The 16,896-nt window shown below is 36.2% G+C and overlaps 1 protein-coding gene across 2 annotated transcripts in view; it reads left to right on the top strand.

Annotated features, from left to right (window-relative positions):
- The window catches only part of TXNDC11 (thioredoxin domain containing 11), a 28,766-nt gene extending 12,138 nt beyond the window's left edge, over positions 1-16,628 (top strand). For both annotated transcript variants that reach the window (XM_053957263.1, XM_053957264.1), the window contains 8 exons: positions 2,045-2,138; positions 3,309-3,421; positions 4,516-4,716; positions 7,176-7,959; positions 10,479-10,624; positions 11,303-11,412; positions 12,826-12,906; positions 15,555-16,628. In XM_053957263.1, coding sequence (XP_053813238.1) covers positions 2,045-2,138; positions 3,309-3,421; positions 4,516-4,716; positions 7,176-7,959; positions 10,479-10,624; positions 11,303-11,412; positions 12,826-12,906; positions 15,555-16,182 — 2,157 coding nt within the window. In that variant the 3' untranslated portion in view covers positions 16,183-16,628. The remainder of the gene's footprint in view (positions 1-2,044; positions 2,139-3,308; positions 3,422-4,515; positions 4,717-7,175; positions 7,960-10,478; positions 10,625-11,302; positions 11,413-12,825; positions 12,907-15,554) is intronic.
- Positions 16,629-16,896: the final 268 nt, after the last annotated feature.

Raw genomic sequence — 16,896 nt, 5'->3', positions numbered from 1 at the left:
AAACTTTAACTGGTCTGGGATGATGATTAAAAGGACATTATTTAACCAGATAACTGGTTAGGCATAGAGCATTAGTAAATACTAGTATATATAGTAGTGTATAGTAGCATATATTCTCCAACTATAATTTTTTTTTTAATTGAAAAAACAATTTACAAAAATTATCTTTGGGAAACATTATTCACAATCTGAAAATCTTAAGCTTCTGTTAATGTAAAGCAGAACTGGCACCCTAAATCAGAATGTTACCTTTTAAATAACATAAATACTTCTGCATCTGACTTCTGGCTTCTTGCCACATTTTACTGTCACTTTTGACTCTCATTCACTGTTTGGTGTCCTAAATTCACTTGGTACAGGATTAGTATTCAAAAATGGTCCTAGGAAATGGGAATTAGTATTCAAAAATGGTCCTAGGAAATGGGAAGCTAAAGTTTTGATTATCTTATCTGTCTCCTTATTTTTGTTCAGTTGAATGCTTTCAAAGTCTTTTAGTAGGGATTGTTTCTTTTTACTGTCTTAGTTGGGAACTAAGAGAAAAAGATGATCATTAATTACTAACCTGTATGTTGTTTAAAAAAGAACACTGAGTGCTATTATTTTGCTGTGTTTTTTTGCTACTGTTTTATTTTTATTTTCTTTTGGTAATTATTGTTGCAGAGATTTCCCTAATTGCTTGTAACTCATTTTTGTTATTGATAATTTTTTTGGGGTACCTCATAAAGAATCTTTATGAACAAGGGGTTTATGCTTAGCATTCATCCATGAAAGAGGATTCCTGCCTAAAAAGAGAAGTCATGAGCTGGAATGGGCAATGTTGTTATTGGTGAACATCTTCAAGATTGCTAATTCGTACTGAATTAGATCATCACGTTAGGTTGATATAAATAACTGAATTCATATTAATAATAACAACAGGTAAAATGTATGTTCATGTTTTAAAAAGAAATTAAAAATTTGGTATGTAGAGCTCAAAAGAAAAAAAAAATAAAAGAACAGCTTCTGAAGTACCAAATGAAAATCCTCATGTGAGGATGTATTTGCCACACAAATGGGTGCCAGGTGAATCTGGAATCTTCTGTTCCACAGCAGTCACTGGAGTGCTCTTGCTTTGTGTGACAAATGCCTTCTGCATGCACTGGTGGAAATGAGGAACAAATAACACCAAATAACTAAGCCCATTTGAGTGATGAGTCAAAAACATAATTAATAGTAATTTTTAATGGATTATACTTCTAAAATTTAAAATCAAAGCTTGACTGAAATATTGGAACGAAAAAATCTAGAGTGTGTACCTCTTTTTTCCAAGTCAGCTTCTCCCAGATTCTCTCCTGAATTTAATAGGAAGTCATTCACCTGGAAAAATCAGTAGGCCTGTTCTGGGATGAGTCTTTTAATTTTAGAATTGTCTATCTGGCAATTTGAAGAGCTTTATGGATATGCAGATGGGATATGGAGTTCTCAAGTTTTTTGTGCTGTTGGTCTCTTGCTGACTCTTGCAGGATATACTGAAAGGATTTACAGTGACTGTAGCTTAAAGATGGCATGATCACTTATCTTAGCAGTTCAAGTATTGACATGCTAAATGTGTGAATTCATATATAAATACTAATTGTGTGCAACATAAAAATTAAAGTGTTACTGCTTAAGCCCTTTATACTCTGAAAAATTGTATTTGATATTCCAGTTCTAAAAAAATCTTTATGATGCTTATGCTTCTTACCTTGGTGCTGGAACTGGTTCAAAATATAGTTGTAAAGCAAATAGTTATTGTTTTTGGTGAACTTCAACATGGGAAACACACCATTAGAAAAGTAGCATCCATAAAGCCCCTCTCTCTTATATTAGCTTTTGAATGACAGCTTCATTCTTTGAATGAGAACTGATTTCCATTCAGTCTTTTAATATTAAAATTTTTGTTGCAGCAGAAAGTGACTGCTCTTCAGTAAATGTTGTTGTCTCTTAAGAATCTGTTGTGTTTACTGTAGTCCTATATATTTATACTTGAAAATAGATTAATTAACTCTAATTCTTATTGTTTCAGCCTGGAGTTGTGGGATTTTTTGAGTTCAATGCTTCACCTCAACCGCCTGGTTATTTAACATTCTTCACATCAGCATTACATTCATTAAAGAAAGGTAAAAGCTCCATTTTCATAATTTAAGGTATCTGTGAACGAGTTATGTCTAAGTACTTCAGTAGTTTTTTGCAATATTTTGTAACTTAGGAATGAGTCCCTTCTGAGTGTTTATTGGTGTTGATGTAATTGTAAGACTGTCTCATTACAGTTGAAGATTGTTTACATAAATAGCATACGATATGATCAACCTGGTTACACAGGATAGAGTTCCCTCAAACCCCCACGTGCAGCTGCAGCCCATCCAGGACCATAATAAGACTGGCACTTTTTTAAAGTGAATCCAGGAGTCTTTGTCCTGTGCAGTGTCAGAAGCACTGGGATGGACTGGATTGTGTCAGCCCTTGGAAACTGAATTCAGTGATGCTGTCCTGGGTGGAGTTACAGAGCTGCTGCAAGGCAGCCTGAGAAGGCCTTTCTCCCCCTCTTATTTTGCACTGATAATCTAAAATACAAACCCTCTTGATTTTGTTGAAACGTGCAAACTTTGTGATGATTAATACCTCCTTTTTGGGTCATGAATTTGGGATAGACTTTTCTTAAAGTTAAAAATTAACATGTTTTTTGAATTTCCCTTCCTGTCAGTAAATGAAAGAGATTCGTAGTTATTTTTTCTTATTTATACTTACTCATTCTTATTTTTTACTGTGCCACTGATAAAGATCTGATAAAGAGCCTGTTCTATATTTTGTTCTGTGATTTTCACATTTGTACGTGGTATTAGTTCTTTGCAACATAAAGATAAGCAGTCTATCTTTATGTGTCCATATTTATAAATGTAGAATATATATTTACAAATAATACATATTTACTGTGAATGTACATCACTTAATGTTTATGCATTTCCCTTACGTGTATCATCTTGGCTTTTGAGATGCCATAAACCACAGCAAGGTGTATCTGTGATACCAGATTCTGTATTTCCTAAGCAAATTGAGAATTTGGACAATTGAGGTTACATAGACAGGGCTCTTTACCTGGACTGCAGAAGGGGAGCACGTTTGTGCTTCTTGCCATCTTTCTTCTGCCATAATCACCAGTGTTGGCAGTAGCTCTTCACAGATTTATGTGCCTTTACACAGCACTGTTGTGTGTTCTGGTTTGAGGGTGGTGTTCCAGGGGAGTTCAGTGTATGTAAATGTTTTCAAAGATTGCAAACGTGCCCTTTCAGATTACCTTGGGACAATCCGCTTTGGAGTGGTCACAGATAAACGCGTGGCAGAGGAGATCTCCCTGGTGCACTCTGGCAGTGTGTATTTGCACAGACATGCCAACACATCTCTTGTGAGTATTGCTGTGTGCTGTAAAGACTCTGATGTGGTACAGGGATGCTCAGGGATCAGAGTTAGAAGACTACTTGAATGAGTATATTGACAAAGATTTTGTGGAGGGATAGTAGGAACAGTGAAAACTTCCATTTTGGTTTAAAGGTATAACATAGCACTGATCCGAAAAATCACACAGATTCAATTAATTGAATCTATAATAACTCTTAATCCATGTGCCCTGCTTTTTGAAAAGTTAAGGATGAAAAAACTAACTTTCAGATTTACTATTTGGCATAGAGACACTACCTACCCACACTGGCACCATGAGTGTAAACTCTGTGAAAACAGATATTGTGATGTGTATTTTATTCAATTGAGACTAGGGAAAACAGGGATATTTTGGGTGAAATAACATAAAATGCATAAAAATAATTTTTTTGTGCTAATTATATAAAATAAACTTGCCTGAATATATTAAAACTGATCCTAGAACCTATGAGCACCTTTTATTATATATGTCTTTCCTTTGCATTCAGAAATGAGAAATACCAGTTTTAAATGCAGCCTTGATGTTTGAGTCTTAAAAGGCTAATTTTAAATGAGTTAATATGGTGACTGAATAGTGGGAGGAATGTTCTAACTTTACATAAATTAAAATACATGATGATACCAGCTTAAAGCTCTTTCACTTACAAAGAAAATTTGTACTATTGAGAAAAGTCAGGATTATAAAGATGTAGTAAAAGAAAGAGGAGCTTCCCTGGTAGAATCCGTTTTGCTTGTGGATGTTACTATAATCTGATGAGCATTTGGAAAGCTTGTATGAAATGCTGAAGTTTGCTGACACTTATTACACTTACTGCCCAGGGAAGTGGTGGAGTCACCATCCCTGGATGTGTTTACAAAAAGACTGGATGTGGCACTTGGTGCCAGGGTTTAGTTGAGGTGTTGGGGCATGGGTTGGACTCGATGATCTTGAAAGTCTCTTCCAACCTGGTGATTCTGTGAATTTAGAAAGTTCTAGTCACTACAGTAACAATGCATGCCATACTGAAGAACTGCATTTGTTACTAAATCAAGTGAGGATAAAACTATTTTTCCCCCTCCAAGGTCTATCCAAAAGACATAATGAACTTCACTGCTGAGAATATTTGCAAGTGGGCTCTGGAAAATCGGGAGATGCTCATACGCTGGCTGAGACCACATGGTGGGAAAAGCCTTCTTCTAAACAATGAGCTGAAGAAAGGACCAGCACTTCTCATATTTATACCTTATAATCCCCTAGCAGAAATTCATCCTCTTTTAGATGAAGTAAGTGAAATAATTTTTTTTAACTTCAAAAATACTAAAACATGAGAGCTGTGGTCAGGGGTCTGAGCTTAATTGTGACAGATACCTCATTTTAGCTCACTGTTCCAAGTATCTGGTTTTGTTTAAAACCACTTTTTCAAGCCTTATTATCACACCTCCCTTACACTGGTTTTCATCTCACACAACGTGCCTTTGTCTCACTCAACAGCTGTTCAGAGCAAGCATCTAACTCTTCCTTGACCTCCTACTTTTTGTGGTGTGTGCAGTGTTAGAGATGCAGATCTTCCCCAGCTAGAACTGAAGATTTGTGTGTTTTGTCCACCCCGTTCTATTTCTCCTCTTGTGTCCTTCCAGAGGTGCTTGTGCAATGACGAATGGATCTTTTGTAAAACCAGACAGTGTTATTTGTAAAACCAGACAGTGAAATACAGCCCAATCAAACTACTCAGAGCCAATCTGATTTTTACATCCTGTGTGTTCCTTAGTCACCTTCCAATTTACTCTCCTCTGAACTGCCTAGAACAGGAGTTTGTGGAGTTGTGCAGCAATGAGATAGGGAAATAAACTTGGCTGAAAACTAGTTTTTTGTCCCTGGGCTATTTTTCAGCTGGAACCCATCATCCCATTTAATATAACACAAAGCTGCTCATCCCAGTGTGCTCATGTAGCTCTAAGCAGTGTGGAACAGACAAGCATCTATGAAAGACCAGAAGCAGGGCTGAGTTTTTGTGACAGTGCTGACTTATTTACATGGCATCTGTGTCCTGGAATGTGTAGTTTCCACAAGGAGGCCTAATTAATATTGCAGTGTCTGAAACAATAAGGAAAAAAATGAAAGTAACTTATTATAAATATTGTAAATATACAATATTTAACCAAACTAAATAGACACAATAAAAGGTACACTAGACTGTTGTGAAATAGGGTTGGGGAAGTCTATGCCTGGAAAAGAACTGCCATTACTCTTGTTAGTAACCTGTCTTCTGTTTGGCAGGCTTTATTCAGTGGTGCTTGTCACAGATGAAACATTCTAGTAACAGGTACCACTTATTTCTATCAAATCAGTGCAGTATAAGGTGGATGTTCCATTTCAAATTTCATTCTTCTAAAAAGCAGCGTTTATCAAAATATGAAATGAGATACAAAATAGTCCCATTGACCTTGTATAGCTTCACTTTGACAGGGAGATATTATGCAACTTGTTTACCCTGGGAAGAGCTGTTTACTGCAGCCAGCCTGTGGGTTTCATCAAGCAATGAAACCACTTGACTGTAAGGCAGTTGCAGAGAACAAGGCTCTCAAGTTGAATGTTGAAATCTCTCACAGCAAAATTTGTTTTCTGATCACAGCTCACTGAAATGAGATTTCTTACTGCACATCTGGTTTTCTGTTCATAATCTCTTCTCAAGTTTCTCTAGGTAGTCCAAATCTCCAGGCTAGGTTACAGTGTGAGGGGCCAAGTTTTTTTCAAGTATTCAGTTAAGCCTTTTCAGGATGAAAACTTCTAACAACTAATTCTAGAAGACTGTAACAAAGTGTTGCTGTAGACCACATGTTAATACAGAGGGTCCTGTGACACAACAGTCCTCCTGGATGTGACATTTCAACACCCCTTTGATAATTTTAATGGTTTCTGTCTAAGTGTTCTTCTGTAAGCAGTGTGTGCATGCTCTGTATTTTGTTTAGTGTGCTAATAAGAATGATAAGAAACGTCCTCTCTCATTTTTCTTTCTTGCCATGTTCTGTTACTCGTCTCCCAGAAAGGGAATTCCTTGTATGGTCCATAGATGTCCCTTTTTCTCTGTTTGTTTACCCTTGGTTATGAAGAACAAACTGGTGATGTAGCATAGAAATGTTTGCATGGAGGGACAGGTTGGTTTTTTTTTTTCCTGTTTTCTTTCTTCTCCCGGTAAGTTACAATGCGCAGAGTACACTTGGAGTATGGGAGAATACAAACTTTGCTTCAACACTCTTAATGATTATTACAAAATCTGTGCACTATCTATACCAGAAGAAATCTCTATTCCCTTTTCATATGGGAATGCTTTCATGTATTTTCTCCTCCTACTGGAAAATGAGGGAAATTCAGGAACCTCTACTCAGTAATGCTTTGTGTAGTGAGGTTTAGCCATAAAATGTAGTGTTACTGCACTGAAATAAATACGTTGCATAGAGGACCTTACAATCAGTGTGGTGGACTGAATAATATTTTAAAGTAGCTTTGTTTTTCTGTGTATTCAGTGTTTATATGCTGAAATACCTGAAAATTTAACTTTGTTGTCAAGTCAGAGCCCCCTGTAATTTTTTGAAAGAACAAAGATTACTCAGCTTCATGTTTCTGAAATTCCAACTCTGATTGCTTGTCATGTTGTTCAGCCTGCAACAGATAACTGCATTTGGGTGAACTATGGACAGTTAGTCTTGATTTTTTTTTCTCTCTCTTTTATTCCCCCTCACAGATTACCAAAGTGGCCTTGGAATACCACAAGTGTAATAAAAGCCAGGCAGCTGAGGCAGATCTTCAGCATGCAGGAGACTCTGATTCACCAGCTTTTGATTCCTCTGTAACAGATGCACACCTGAAGTTCTCCGAAACGTTCCCCATAGCCAAGTACCCGTGCTGTAACACAGTGGTGCTTCCGCAGTGGCACTCCATCTCCAGAACTCACAACGTCTGTGAGCTCTGTGTTAACCAGACTCTTGGTGTCAAACCAGATAAAGTCCATGTGCCACACTGTAACTTTTTAGAGATAGAAGCAGCTTTGGACTCTTTCTACCTCCAGGAACATACCTTTTTTCAAGTAATATCAAATACCATAGAATGCAGCAATTTCTTAAGTTTCTATAGTCCCTTTAGCTATTACACTGCATGTTGCAGGACAGTAAACAGGCATTTTTTAAGTTTCATTAGTTCTGAGAAGACCATCTTTCAGACCCCCAAAGTAGCATTTTCTTCCCATGGGAAGAAAGATAACACTCAATTTTCTATTCCTCACATTGAGGATAGGAATTGTTTTATTCCTGACCTTAATATTAGTAGCACGAACATTACTGGTCTGAGCTGCAGGACCAACAAAACCTTGAATCTCTATCTACTGGATTCAAATCTTTTTTGGATATATGCAGAGAGACTAGGAGCATCAAGATCTACTCATCTTAAGGAATTTGCTGCCATTGTTGACCTGAAAGAGGAAGTGCACTATGTCCTGGACCAGAATCAGTCACTTGTTGGACCTACCCTGGGTACAGTATTCATTATACAAATGCTTGCATTCAGAAAATTGTGTTTCCAAGCAGGAATGGAAAACTTAATGCCATTTTGAAAAGTGAGACTACTTTGTGGAGTTAACAGTGTGAATTGTAATTTATTCTATTTAGTAGTTAACCAAGCAGTTATGAATGATTCTGTTGGCTAGAACATAATCATATTCTAGGTAACATAAGAGCTAAGTTCCTTATACCATAAGTAATTTGCTTTATAAGAATTGAACCTTAAAATGTGTGATTCTTGACTGCCTGATGAATTGGTGGAATTGCTAAAATCTAAATTAACTTGTGTGTGAAAAAATATTTCTGTTTATCTAAAATACCTGATTACAGAAGGCACTTGTATATTAATGGTGGTGTTGGTGTTTGCTCAGCTGTTCTAAAATATTACAGAATTTTGGGAGATACTGACCACTTAGCAGCAGAGACTTCCCCGTCCTCTGAAACCAACTTAAATTGCTTTAAATTAATTCTGAAAAGTGTGTCTGTTTTCAAGGTTACAAGGTAGAGCTCTGAAGTGGTTGTGGCCAAATCTGCCAATTATTGTTATTTCCTGTCTGAATTGGAGGAGGAAGAAAAAAAACAACCCAGAAAAACAAGCAAAACAAACAAAAAACCCTGACAAAACAGCTCAAGGATTGCAGTTCTGATTTATTTGCGAGTTTGTGAATAAGACAAAATATTCCTAGCCGTGTGCATTTGCCTGTCACGCTGATGTGCAGAACTGAGTCTGCCTTCAGAAAATACTGGGTTTCCTAATGTTAGCTATGTAAGTAAACATGGAAGAAAATTCAGCTATTAAAATAAATTGCTCAAGAACATATATCACTATAAGTCTTATAGCACCAATTACATTTCCTTTTTGCCAGAAATGTAAGTACAAAAAGATGTACAACATAGAATAAATAACCATGTTCTTACTAAGGATCACATGCAGCCCTGTATCCTGTCTCTGTCCCAAAAAGACAGGAAAAGACCCTGGAAAAACAAACAAACACCTCAGTGACCATAAAAGGTTTCTTAGGAAATATTAAGATCAGAATGAGGACATATAAATTTCCTTCCCCTTTGTGCTCCCAGTACTTTCTGTCTCAAACATTTCTTAGGTCACAGGATTTCCTGAGCATGATGAGGGTTTCTCTGCAGAGTAGAATTCAGTACATTTCTGTTCCATCATTTGAACATCCACAAAACTTCTGCTTCTACATATTTTATCAAGGAGTCTTTGATTTATGATTGGGATTTGTGCTTTATTTTAATTTTGTTTTAATTCCTTAAGATTTTAACTTGATATTTCATAATATCAAAACAGATTGTTGCTTAATACCCTTGTCAGATCTCAGTCTTTACAGATGGTTTTTAGAAATTATATTTTAATTAACCCCTTCCTTTCAGTTACTATTTTATCATGCATAGGTATTCCAAATCTGGAGATCTGAAAAGAAAACAAGCATCTTTTAGCCTGGTGTGAGAATTAAATGAAATGCTGAATAGTAAATAAGGAACTAAATGTACTCCTGTTCACATTTCAGAGATAAATTGATGATCTGGTATTTTGTATGTCTGCACAAAAGTGCCAGTTTTACTTGGGCCTAGTTTTTACGCTGGAAATACAAGTACAAAGTTGTTTCTGTTTGATCAAACAATTTTTTTTTTTTCATATTTTACCTTTTTTCCTGATTATTTAATACACTTATTTTTTAATGCACAGAATAATACTTCTCTATCCAAGTTGAAAAGAAAGATATTGCTGATAACCTTGCAGCAATTTAGAGAATGTAGTTCAGGCTCAGAGTAGTGTAGCTGAAGGTAGTTGAGGGCTTTGGAGCTTAATTTAAATTTTTACCACTGGCCAGCTACTTGCTAAATATCTTAAAATTAAGGAGAAAATAGAACAAAGAGGAAGGTGGGATACAAAAGGGGATTGGTGATATTGGCATGGGAATAGCAGATATTTATTTTTATATATTTATATATATATATATATTAGATATAAACATTATATTTATATTATAATCTATGTTATATATCAATATATATTTATATGTATTTATAGCAGATAAAGGTCAAAAGAAAAGACTTGCAGAGAAAGTAATTAAAAATGGAAGGAAACATTCAAATAAATGTGGAAATAAGTGGAGCCTTTCAATATATGTAGAAGTTAATAAATGGAGAAGTTACTATTTATGATTTAGCAGGTATGTGATTGGGAGAATATAATATTATTATGGCACATTGACACAAGATTAAAGTCTGGTGTGGCATCTGACAAGACTGTAATGAGCAAAATTAAAAACTAACAGTGAAGCTTGATCCTGTTTTTACATCAGTTGTGGTTACTCAAGAGTTGATATCAAAGTGTAAGAAATTAATGACGTGAAAGCAGATTTCAGTCTGTATTTTCTCTGTAAGTTCTTCTGAATTCTAAAGCAAAAAGTGCCAAAATCACCTCTGCAAAACAGTAATAACTTTGGTATGTATCAATTTCATTTCAGAGAACTTCATTAAAAATTTCAGTGTTCTCTACAGTCCGTTGAAAAGGCATCTGGTTGATGACCCTTCAGTCCATTTTGATGAAGAGCATGTGGTCACTGAAGTGACCACGAACACCTTTCACCAGACCGTGTTCCTGAGTGCCAAGGTAACGCCTCAGCAGCTTTCTTGCAGATCATGGCACAGACTTTAAGGAGGGGGTGTTTAATATTGATATGTTTTTCTTACTTGTAACATAAAATATGGTGTTTTGTAAGAATTCAAAAGCTTTCCTATTGCATGCCATGAAAACAGATGTCATCCTGAGTACAGTTAAATTGCCTTGATTTTGTAAAATATGTAATAGTAAGGAAAATCCGTTGTCATTCAAGTCTGCAGCGAATGTCTGCATCTCCAGTTGGTCTCCAGCAGCCCCAAGCCCTGCTTTGCCAGTTGGAGGAAGAAAGCAGAAGTCTGGACATCATTTTTCCCCCCATATGAAGTGTATAGTCAGTGTTAGATATATAGGAATTTAAGATTGCAAAAGAACTTGTGTAGTAAAGTTTAGTAGTAAAGTTTGGTGCATTTTCACTTAAAGGGAATGATCCCAAACTAAATAATCTTTTCATTTTGACTTTATGGAAAGAGAATTCCCCAATAATTTTTGTGTGCTAACTCAGTAGTCAGAGAGCAGCAGTGAATAACTTACAATAAAGTTCATTAATATTAGGAAAAAATTTGCTTTCACATTTCAAGAGTTCCCATGCTAGATGGTGTGAAAACTAGTCCTCCTTTCTGCAGATTACCTCCAGTAGATAATGAAACTCTTCTCCATTTCATTTTCCAGAATGTCTTGCTGCTGTATTACGCACAGTGGTGTGGATTCTGTGCTTCTCTTAATCACATCTTTATTCAACTTGCTCGGCTTTTGCCTCCTGACAGTTTCACTGTGGCAAGGTAAACAGATTCTAATTTCATATTTCCAGAATAATGTAAGATCATTGAGGTCATCAGCGTAGAAAATAAATACTTTTTTCTCTCTATAACTGTGCCATATAGATGTGAATGTCATCTGCTTAATTTCTCTTCGAATGCATTGTTTTGTTTTCCTTTGTATATATTTGGTGGTTTTCAATCTCACTACTGTAGTTATCCACTTTCATTAAAATTAATTTTTAAACTGTGCAAATAACCTTGAAACTTCCTCAATTCAGGAAGTGAATCCATAACTTTGTGATGATTTGTAGCAAATAGTAATATGCTATTTGTATATATTTGTTAGCAATACCATTTGCACCACAAATCTAAAATGGCAACCTACATCCTATAATAAAGAAAATTAAATCTACTCCAGCCAAACTAGTTTACAGAAATATATTTATATATGCATGTGTGTAATGTATATTTTTAATATATACGTTAAATACATTTTATATGTAAAAAACCCATTGTTTTCTTTGGTGTTTCCAAGGTTATTAATGTTTCAGTGCACCTGAAATACTCTTGTTCATGTATGTGATAATAATGCATAAACACTTAAAACATCTGCTCTGATTGCTTTATTTGATTCTGACTGAACTTATTCCAGGAGACAGCATGAGATGTGGAGAAAAAATAAATCAATTAAAAATCTGGATTTTCATCTGTTTGTAATTGTGGCTTTATTGCCACAGATGTGATGCTATTGCCAAGGCTACACTCATTCTCTTGCCTGACTTTGAAGTTCTCTCCTTTGCTCCATTATTTTCACAGCAGTATTACTGATGTGATTGTCTGTTTCGTTCTATAGTAATTTGTAATTAAATTTATTTTTGAAAAGAAGCCCTAAAATGCAGAAGAAAACAGTAACAAACAGTTGAACTAAGTGTTCCTTTTTACTCATAGCTTTAGGAAAAAAGAGCCTTTAAGCATGTGCTTGTCCTTGGAAGAAGCAAAATAACTTACTCCCAACACTACTTGAGGGGACAATATTAAGAGATGTACTTGAGGAACAAAGGAATAACTAAAAATAACTTGTCTCATGTTTGGTGTGTCTGTCTCAGAAGGAAGATGTGTACACGATGTGTGCACTGTGTGTACACAGTGAGCAACTGGGGTTTAATTGCTGGCTGAGAGCAGTTGCAGTATTGAACATGCTATTCTAGAGAAAAAAACCACACAGATATTTGTTAAACTAAGAGTTCTCATCTTGAATATTGGTAATTAATTCTGCTGACTCATATGCGCAATGTATTTCTGGCAGAACACTTTTAGACTTACTTTCACAGATACTTAGATTTCCTTCTTCCCAATCCCTAAAATGGCATTTTACAAGAAATTGCAGATTGTTCATCTGCCTCTTCTCTTCATCAGTGTGTCTTTTCCTCACAGAATTGATGTGACTCGAAATGACCTTCCCTGGGAATTTATGACAGACCGTCTCCCAACCATTTTATTTTTTCCTCATCAGAGGTAATGTAATTCTTGTCCCTGTGGTTTTTTAACTTCTATTTTACTGAGCTGTAGTAATTATCTGGTTAAGTGTCTTAGTAGAGAAAAAAGCCAAAGAGTAATTAATTTCTGTATACGCATTCTTACGTCATGCATATTCTCATGAAAAAAAACCACCAGCAAAACAACAAAATAACCCAACCAACACTCACAGATTTCCACTCTTCTCCCTCAAGGGCTCTTACCATCAGCAAATGGGAATTCAGTCTTCTGGTACTGGGCAGTTACCTACCACAAAATCTCTAAACCTGTGCCTTAAGTTTTTGCCATTCATGTTTTAATCCAGTACAAGAAAGAGTTTTGTTTATATCAGTTCTGAGCCACCCCAGCTTCCAACTGATTGGCTCCCTATTTCTTTTTGTAGGTACTCATTTTGTCTTGGTCTCTGTAATGCTCTAGACAGTCTCTGGAGGGACAGACTGAGTAGTTTTATTAAGATTATTTTTATAATGTTCCAACTGGCTTTATAAAGGTACCTTACCTCTAGTCATTGCTTTCACTCCTGCTTTTCCTCTCCAGTGTTTATGTTTTGATGCATGTAGGTAATCAAGAAAATTGTAGTACCTGTAGGACTACTAGAATAGTCATATATTAATTTTGGATATAAAGGTGCCTCATATTAGGGTTTTTTATGCAGCTTCTTATCCATTTGCCTTATGAGACAATTTTTGCAAATTAACTCTCTTCTCAATTTCTTTCCACCATATGCTGTTAATATTTTGTTCTGCTATTTGTTCTAAATAGCCTTTTAGCTTCTTTGATACATGCTGTGGTTTTGATCAATAAAAATGGATGGTGAGGTAATAAAACATTACCACAATATAGTGAGTCAGTTTTGATTTAGTGTAGACTATTTTTTGCCTAAATTATGTCATGATTCATTAATCTGGGATGGGAGCTGATAGTCAGCTGAGCAACTGCTGATGGTAATTACAAGAGTAACTTGGTCCATCACCAGGAATCTGCAGGGGAGGAAAACTTATGGTGTTCATTCTACCAGAAATAGCTTAATCTTGATGAGCAGGAGCCTCATCTGACTGAAGTTCTTGAATTATTGATAAAATATGGTATCTGTCTTCTACCTGATGTACAGTAAGTAGTTTTCAGTAAATGAAATGAAATGTTTTTATATCCCACATGTTTATGAATTGGATTTTACAGAAGGCATTTTTGAGGGAAATGTAATTGGTAAGGAAGGAAGTCCCTCTTCCAGATGCACATTGTAACCAATTCAGGACACAATGTCACGTGCAAGGGCACACAAGAGTTGTCCGTGGTGTGTGTTGTACAGGAGCAGCAGGAGGCTTTATGCTTTATACTTGAATCTGGCTTTATTGCTTTGCAATTTTTTTTGTTTGGGCTTATTCTCAGTCCTTTTTCTCACTTGTATAATTAACCCGTATCTGAATATATGCTACTTACCATTACTCTAGTCATGAATTTGACAGCCAGATGGAAGCAAACTAAGCTTTCCTTCCTTGTTTTGATGACTGCCTCAGGAAAGAGAGAATATGCTGCTGACTGGCAAAACTGGAGCAGACCCAAAGTAATAAGTATTAGCTGGCTTCCCAGTTGTACAGGGTGAGGTGGAAGTGGCTGTGCTGCAGGAGGAAGTGAAATTGTGTTACACTTGAACATGCTGAGTGAAAGGCTGAAGATGGAATTGGATCAGAAAGAGAAGAGCCAGTTCCAGTCCTTAGAGGACAATTTAGCCTGGTGTGTGTGCACATGGCTCACAAAGGGCAGTAATTGTAACATTTGTCATAGCTGGAGCTGGTGTTTTTTAGTGGTTGATAGCCTCGAGGAAGAAATTTGGTACTTGCTGTTCTTGGCCTCTCTTGTTGTAACAGTTTGTGTTGTTGTAGAAAGTAGGGAGGCTTACCTACTCCATGTGCTGGGCTTAGTATTCACAGCTTCACAGGGGGAATACACCATCAGAAAAACCTTGTTTGGTTTGCTTCCTTCATCACCTCTGACATAAAGACAAAGCAATAAAAGGAGAAAGTAAAGAGATTTTTTTTTTTTTTTGAGAGTAAAAGGGCCTTCTCACTAAAGTGACTTACTGTTTAAAAGCAAACTGCTCCCTTGCCATGGCTTTCAGGTGCTGGAACTCACTAAGTTACTGCTTCTGGGAAAACAGGTTCAGAATAGAGGGTAGCTGTGTAGATCTGGACTTAAATTCTAATAGTATGTGTAGACTTAGGAACATTTAAACATCATCCTTCAGCTTACAAATACTAATGGCACTGTACTCTGATCATACAGTGATGTTTCCCTTTATACTTGAAGCTCATAACCCATGGTCATGAATACTTATTTTTTAAGAATGAAATCTGTTTTCTGCAATTTAACAGAATTTTTTCTTCAAATACCAGTCCCATGCAGAGATGCTTAGAGCACCCAGACTGGAACACAGGGGAAAGTGAACATCAAAAGAAAATCTGTGTGATCTATCTCTATTACATGAGTTTAGGTTTCTCTTAGCTGCTGTACTAACCATACTTGATAAAAAAATAAGGTATCAAGTTGGAGTTAAACAGCAGATGCTTAGGTAAAATTATGCTTAACCTTCCAGTGTACTTTACTATTAACTTGTTATGTCCTTCTAGGAAGGAGCAAAGTGTGAAGTTCCCTGAAGACTTTTCAGTTAACCTTCCTAATCTCCTGAAATTTATTTTACATCACTCAAGTCTTTCTTCGTCAGAGCCCTGTACCAAAGAATGCCTACATAAAGAGTCAGTTCTACAGCAAGGACACATCTCACACTTAGAGAGAGAAATTCAGAAGTTAAGATCAGAAATCAGTGCCCTTCATCAGGCCCATGACCAGCTTGAAGCACAGCTTTCTGAAGCCAGGAGAGAGGAACAGAGACTACAGCAGCAAAAACACACACTGGAAAAGCAGCACAAGATACTGAAGCGCCACAGTGAGCTGTTACAGGCTACATATGACCAGAAGAATCAAGAATTGTTAGAAATGGCTGAAAAGCTTCAAGAATTAGCTGATGCATCAGAAAACCTCCTTAAAGAAAATGCTTTACTGAGAATTCTGGTGGCATCAAGAGGAGGAAAGCTACAGAGCAAAGATGAAATTGAAGAGCCCCTTCAATCTGAGCAAACACTTTCTGAAGATAACGATCTATCACTTTCAACAGCTACTGCTGCTTTAGAGGAAAAAAGGATTGATAATATTGATACCATAGAGACAGAGCACAGTAGTGGAAATAGGACAGAATAATTGCATACACAAGGTCAAGTGATGCAGTATTGGGTAGGCATTTATGCAAATTTTATTGACATTCATTGTAAATAAAGACTTTCCCCACATGATCTAGAAAAAGAAAAATCAAATGGAATATTTTTGTATACTTGAACAACTTATTAGATACCCCCATCTTAAGAGAAGAGGAGAATGGAAAACACTTTCTGCACTTTACTATTGCACTAACTTGCAAACACCCATCCATTTAAATGAAAGATACTGGTTTGCAGGGGCAGCAGTGTGCAGCACCTCTAAGGACCAGTTAGTTTTCACTGGCTTTCTCTTACAGCTGCTAGAAGGGAAATCAGACCTTGGATTTATACTTTTCCATAATTTCTGAAATTTGCCCTTTACACTGCATTCTCTGTGCTGAAAATAGATAATTCATCTGTGTAATCAGTAAACTTGAATGGACAAAGTCATCTTGCTACAGCTGTTCTGTTCTCGATCTTCAACACTTTGTATCACTTTTGTATACTGGTATTCTGACCCTAGAAACCACAAAAGCCATATGTGAACTGTTCTCTACTGAAAACTAGAGGAAGTCTTACTGAATTAATCATTTTTTTCTTTGCTTTTAAGAGGTCTCAAATACAGCTATTTAAGTGTACAGGTCTGTCTATACATGCAAGTCTCTTGAGAGCAATATTTTAAAAAGCATGTCTCAGGGTAAGAACATTATCAGCTGTA

The sequence above is a fragment of the Vidua chalybeata genome, chromosome 16, assembly GCF_026979565.1.
Source record: "Vidua chalybeata isolate OUT-0048 chromosome 16, bVidCha1 merged haplotype, whole genome shotgun sequence".
NCBI lineage: Eukaryota > Metazoa > Chordata > Aves > Passeriformes > Viduidae > Vidua > Vidua chalybeata.
This window is presented reverse-complemented; position numbering and strand designations above follow the sequence as displayed.